The 6978-nt window shown below is 37.6% G+C and overlaps 1 protein-coding gene across 1 annotated transcript in view; it reads right to left on the reverse strand.

Annotated features, from left to right (window-relative positions):
• Window positions 1-6636, reverse strand: part of LOC107738235 (von Willebrand factor A domain-containing protein 1-like) — a 10554-nt gene extending 3918 nt beyond the window's left edge. Inside the window, exons 1-3 of the mRNA XM_016549959.1 lie at window positions 6307-6636; window positions 1879-2436; window positions 111-434 (exon numbers count right to left, since the gene is read on the reverse strand). Coding sequence (XP_016405445.1) covers window positions 111-434; window positions 1879-2436; window positions 6307-6391 — 967 coding nt within the window. The 5' untranslated portion in view covers window positions 6392-6636. The remainder of the gene's footprint in view (window positions 1-110; window positions 435-1878; window positions 2437-6306) is intronic.
• Between the last annotated feature and the right edge of the window lie 342 nt (window positions 6637-6978).

The raw sequence follows: 6978 nt of genomic DNA on the forward strand, positions 1-6978 counted from the left end.
TATATTTAAAAGACAAAAAGTAATGGTCATAAAAATCATTTTCATTATGAGCAGTATAATTTCTTAATTATCATTAATAATCAATAATAATAATAATATATATATTTCACCTGGCTGTGTAGTGAAGGTGGCATGAAGGGAGTTCAGGAACTCCAGGTTGGCCTTCGGTGTGAGCGTGACTGTGTACATGGTGTCTGGACGCAGGCCAATCAGCTTAGCCGAGCTGGCATCTCCGGGCCGTGTGATCCTCTGAAAAGGACCCAAATCAGTGCCAGGACTGGTGCCTGCACCTCCCGTCCCTGCGGTCTGCCCTGTTCGGATGGGACCAAACTGGATATCGTAGTAGCCGGTGCCAGCCAACACAGGCCTCCATTCCAGCTGAGCTGTAGTGGTGGTGACCGACTTCACCTGTAGCCTCTCGGCCCGGATAATCTCTGCATTTGATCACGAAGAAAGAGAAATAAGAGATGGCAGAAATTAAACGAATCACTCGAGTCACTAAATCCACGCCTAGGGCAATTTCTAAAAGGGCACGACACCACCTGCTCTGAATTATTGTGTGTGATCTATGCGTTTGTTTATGTAAGTTTCTGGAAGTTGCACATATGTAATGCCTTATATATATATATATGCGGAAGAATGCCCACTAATAATAGCAACGTCTAGCGCTGTGGGGGACTTCGCCGGGGTTCGAAAAGGCCAAAATAATTTCTGTATAAATAGCCCTCATCTCTTATTACAGTGTCTGCGGGTTCTGTCCGTTTCCTCCGGGCCCTTCTTCTCTTGGAGCCGTCTCAAGCTATTTGTGTTGGAGTTGACTGGCATTCGAGATTCTTTCGGCACACTGGGGTGGAGGGACGGAGCTATTCACACCCACATAAGATCACTTTCCCCGTTAAGAAAACGCTCTCATAAGATTGACTGTTACTCTGGATGAAATATAGAACCCGGATCTATAGAGGTTTGTAAAGTGTCAAGAATTTTGTGTTTTCATTTGATTAAGTTACAGTTAGGATTAAAGCAATAATTCTTATTTGCCATCAGTTACTCATTCCAAACTTGTATTAATTTCTACAAGTATGTTTTGTTTTATGATTTATGAAATTTGAGAGCTACTGCACAAGGCCAAATTTTCAGTGAATAACTATTTATATTCCAGTCTGTTCCTCACATAAATAGTATGATTTCAGAAGAATATATATACAGCAGTCAAACTGACTACTTTTATGGTGTTTTTTACTTCTATAATAAACTTCTAAATCTATGCGCTATTTTATTTCATGTTGACTTTAAAGATGAGCATGTTTTAAGTCCCAACATTTCACCTTTAAGTTTGTTTGAAAGTTTCTGTATATGTACATATATATTGATTTATTCATTTAGTTTCGGTTCTTTTTCATTTCTTTTAGTCAATAGAAATTTTCAGCAATAATTTGTAGTTCTCATTAGATTCTTATTGTTTTAAGAAATCACTTAAAATTACATTTTAATGTTACAAAACATATTAAATATGTAATATTTAATAAATAATAATCATATTGTATTATTATTTTTATTATGAGGATTTTTTGTTGTTGTTTCTCCTTTTTGGACCTTGACAGTCCATGGTCAATATTTAATAAACATTTAATACTGAATTAATATTATTATTAATAATAATAATTATTATTATTATTACAAATAATATTTATTTATTAATATATTTATTTTTGGAGGTTGACAGTCCATGGTCATCAAACATCTACCTTTGTGTTCAACAAAAGTAAAAGCCATACAGGTTTGTAAAGTATGGAGGGTGAGTACATGTACTTGTTTTTGTTGTTGTTGTTTTTTGCCATGAACTAATGCAGTTATTGAGACATTTAATAAACAGCCCACCAATAATTGCGTTCCTCAAGTCTTCGCTGATGATGTTGATATCGTCAATGTCCACAAAGAACAGGTGCTCTTCAGCGGGTGGACTTACAGCCTCTCTCAGCACCTGATAGTTCCCGTGACCAGTGGAAACCACCAGTATAGCCACGCCCTCTTCCCGCAGCCTCGCCATTGGTTCCTGCACCTCGCCGGGGTCCACTCCATCCGTGAGCCAAACCAGAACCCTGGGCAGATCTGGTCTGGCACCTCCCGGCACACCCTGTTTCAAAACCTGATTCCTAGCCATCAGTAGAGCGTCCACCGTATTGGTGTCGCCCTTCAGCTGTTTAGTCCTCCCCAGGGCCGCCTGCAGTCTGTCCTGGGAGCTGTAGGTGTCAAAGCTGAACTCCAGATGGGGTTCGGTCCCAACCTGCAGCAGTCCCACCCTCACCTGATCCGGCCCCAATGAGAAAGGCAGCAGGAGCTCCTTGAGGAAGTCCACCATACGGAAGAACTCGTAGGAGGCCACGCTACCAGATGAATCCAGGAGGAAAAGCACATCGCCCTCGCAGCAGTTTAAAACTGTAGGTGAAAAACAACAGTAGACATTTAAGGAAATTATCTATGCTTTAAAATCTCAAAAGAGGGAGATGAGTGTTTATTTAGCACATAGCAGCAGTAAAACACTCCAGACTTTCCAAGGCATGAGGAGAAAGAGTCTGTGTGAGTATATATACAAGCTACTAGGAATCTCTTTGGCTGTACACACTTAAAAATCATGGTTCTTTATTGGCATCTTATGGTTCCATAAAGAACCTTTAACATAAATGGAACCTTTTCATTCCACAAAAGGTTCTTTATAGTGGAAAAAGAATCTTCGGATTATTAAGAAGTTCTTCAAACCAAGAAAAAATGGCTCTGTTTTTATATGGCATCGCTGCAAACCCCCCCCCCCATTTATTTAATCAAATAAATATTCATTTATTTAGAAATATAAATAATAATATGAAATATTTTTAAAACTGCATTACTTTGCAACAAAAAATAAATTATTGTTATTAATTCAATATGAATAATTCATAAATATTTATATATTTATTCATTTTTAGTAGTGAATTAATATTAATAATTCATTTTTGTTGTGCATGCTGTTTTCTTAAAATTTAATAATAATATTTCTTATTTTTTAGTAATATTTACTCAATTAAAATATTTGAAATAGTAATATATTACTTAGTAATAATAATACAAATATTATTGTCATTATTTTATAGTCATATTGATATATAATCACTGCATTTTTAGCCAAATTGTGCAGATAAGCACAGCTAACCTGGAGCTTTTTTTTAAACTCACATTTTAAATTGCAAACGTAATTTTTGTCAGAAATTTTTTCAGATTTTTCACCCCAAATTGTGCAGACCTTCAGTCGTATTAATTCAGTTTCAGATGTTTACTATGGAAGTTGATATACAAGTTTTTACAAGTTCGGATGCTGTGTACGCACACTCCCTCTTTATTGACCACAAACTCACTAAATGTTTATAGAACACAATAAAATAGGGAGAAACTCTGAGAAAGTACGGCCAAATGGAGATAAGTGTAAAAACGAGTGAGGAAATTAGTCATTTGCAAAGGAAGTGGGCTTGAACGGTAGATGCTAAAAATAAGGATAAGAACACAGTAGTATTAATTAGCATACGGAAGAACTGTGAGCTTCACAATATTTCAGGAGATGGAACATTTGATTTGGCCGTTACAGGAATTTCCTGGCAGAGATGCCCTCCAACCTGGAGCTGCATGATAAACATAAACAGATGGGGGAAGGAACAGCCCTGCTACTGGATGTTACAAGCGGGAGGCGGATGGTCGACGACGGGCGGGCATGGAGAAAAAGGGGGAGGTGAGAATAGACTGTTCCATATGAAGTAAAAAAAGGAATGTAGAGGCTTTTCCAGAAGCCCCTGAAGAGGAAGAAAGTCTGTGTGCAGAAAAGAGCAAGTGGGTGAAAGGCCACAGAGAGCCAAGTGTTCGCCACCTAAAACAATCCAAAGTCGCCCACCCAAGTCCTGTGAGAAGATCTGGAGGCGTCCAAACCAATTTGAATCAAAATACAAAAGAATCTTGCACTATTGCAAAAATATTTGTAGCCCAGTTTTTGCTTGTTTTGGTGACAAAAGTCCTGTTTCACCAATGAATTTGGATGAAACTTAAAACCGTGTGCATAGTTTGCATAGTTTTCTTCTGCTTTGCTAAGAGAAAAGAGCCCATCGGGTCACTTGAACCTGCGACTGCTAAATAATTGACCTTTGCCAGACCGCTTGGAAGCAGGGTGCGGTGGCACTTTGCACAGAAACTCCTGCAGTCAAAGCCAAAATGCTCAAGGCTCTTCCAGAATTACTCTCTGTGAGTCACTGTTGGTGTGTCTATGGTTTTGTGCAGACAGGCAGCAAAAAATTGTTTTTTTTGGCGTATCAGATTCTAATCTGCTTTGTTTTTTATAGTCTGAACAGCAGTACATTATGGAAGCTTGTTTTTTCCACAGAATAATAAAGGTAATTTCAACTTTTCATCTGACAATTCTGACTTTTTTTTTTTTACTCAGAATTGCAAGAAATTAACAGAATTGTGAGATATAAACTCAGAATTTTGACTTTTTTTGAATTCTGACATTTTTTTTCCTCTGATTTCTGCATTTACATGAAGCAATTCAGTTTTTTTATCGCTATGGAATAAAACAGGTAATTTTTCTTCCAATTATGAGTATGTCTCACATGTTTATACCGTAGTGAGTTCTGACTTCTTTTGAGAAATGAGAGAAGAAAGTCTGTATTGTGGGATATAAACTCAGAATTGCAAGGAAAAAAATCCTAAATTGTGAGATTTTCATTTTTTCCTGTAGCGGAAACAAGCTTCCATATTAAACGCATGAAGATTGATTTTTACAAATCCACACATACATCCATATGCAATTTGAAATCTGACTAAAATTTCGTTTTTGTGGCATATCTGACTCAAATCTGTTTAGATTTATAGTCTGCACAGCAGAAAATCAAGAAACCTAATCTAAACCATGTGCAATCTGCATGCAATCTGATTAAAATCGTAGTTTTTATGTCATTGGCATGCAACAGATATGTGAAGTCATACAAAGTGCACAATCTTGTATGGAGCTGTGTTCAAATATGATAATTTTGGCTCTCTCGTTCCTCATATAGTGAAATACTGTATGTGACTTCCACTATGTAGTGAATGAGTGAGCGCTTTTGGATACAGTGAATGCATAAATTCCTCTGTTGCATATCTTCTATCATGCATTTCATGATTTCAGTGGGATGTCATGACAGACATCAGCAGAAGCAAACTGTACACAATACCTCTATTTTCTGGCATTTGATAGGTTTCTCATAACCCTAGAGCAGTTGATAGCCTAACATTAGTGACTGACAGGAAAAGTCCTTTAATTCGCATGCCTCACTCAAAATGTATGTCAGCAATGTGCTGACAAGTTATTGCAGTTCTATTCATACAGCTAATACTCACTGTTATTTGTGAGACCTGAAGGCATTCACATAGAATTTTAGAATATAATAGAACAAAATATACAAGACGACACCCAGGGAGAAAATGCTTTACTGCAACTTAAAACATATACGAACAGACCCAATTCTTGTCAAGTATTTTGTTATTTTCAGTTTTTCTTTTGCTCAGATCACTTAAACTTGGGCCATATGCTTTAAAGGACAAGAATCCGACACGCTGCATGAAGCAAAATTAATTTACACGTTTTTTTGTTTTTCTAGCTCACATTTGTAATGTATGTATTCTGCTGCTCCTTTAATCATGATTATCTGAAAGTATCTCCAATATTCCTTCTTTCATCCATCATGTTTAAAGGGCTTCAAGGTCTTGATCGAACCAAGAATAGAAAATAATAGAATAGAAATGCACACTAAGGTTAACGTTAACTCAACATTGATCAAAGTAATTGTTAACACTTTACACTTTAATGAGGTTCTATATGTTGACATTAGTTAATATGCAATAGCTAACATGAAATAACTATGTAAGTGTCTTTGTTTTGCTAAATAAAAGATGATCTACTCTTCTGAATTAGGTACTGACCACATGACTCACCTATGGAGTTTTGAATAAACCTATGTGATTCACCCGAATCAGGTATAGAGAACTGTAATGATTCGCCTAAATTACTTAGAGTTTTGAATTAAAAAATATGTTTCACGTAAATCAAAGTACTGAATGCTCAGTCAATATAGTTCACCTAAATCACACGCTGAGTCTTGAAGCAAACACAGTCTATCGTTCTGGTTTTGAGTCCCGAATGAAATGCTTGACTCAAATGACTCCGCTGAATCAGACACCGAGTTCCGAATATGATTCACCAAAATCTCAAACTAAGCTCCGAAAGAAAACGTGACTGAAACGACTCACCTGAATCAGGTACCGAGTTCTGAGCGTCTCCTGCCCACAGAAGCACGCTGAACAAAACACACGTGAGCGCTTTACGCACCTCCATGATGGACTTTATGCCAAAATTACAGTCAGTTCTGGACGCTTTAACGCGTCTACATCGCCTAGCACAATTTCTATTCAAACTGTTTTTCTAAGACACGTACGGTTCACTTTTAAAGTCGCATTCAACGCAGGCACTCACCGGAGCTTTTTATTTTTTTAATTTAACTGCAATAAAATCGCAGCTGCAGCACCTGCGCGGTTATTCTACATGATTTACGCGTCGACAACGAAATAAACTGCTCAGTGTTACGGATTAAAACTCTCTCTCTCTCTCTCTCTCTCTCTCTCTCTCTCTCGGCTACTGAATGCATCAGGTTCCCTCCCGCCCTTTCTGCTCGGCGCACTCCTCCTCCTCCTCCTCCACTGCTTTAGACGGGTACCAGCGTCACCATCTTGAACCTGTGGCCGGATTCTGGTCCTTCTGATCTTTATGTTACACTTATTTTCTTGCTAGGGAATGGGCATATAATATGTATCATTATCAGTGTTGGGGGTAACGCATTACAAGTAACGCAAGTTACGTAATCAGATTACTTTTTCCCCAAGTAACTAGTAAAGTAACGCATTACTTTTTAATTTACAAGAGAA

Source organism: Sinocyclocheilus rhinocerous, unplaced genomic scaffold (genome assembly GCF_001515625.1).
Source record: "Sinocyclocheilus rhinocerous isolate Xijiao unplaced genomic scaffold, SAMN03320098_v1.1 scaffold2716, whole genome shotgun sequence".
Lineage (NCBI taxonomy): Eukaryota > Metazoa > Chordata > Actinopteri > Cypriniformes > Cyprinidae > Sinocyclocheilus > Sinocyclocheilus rhinocerous.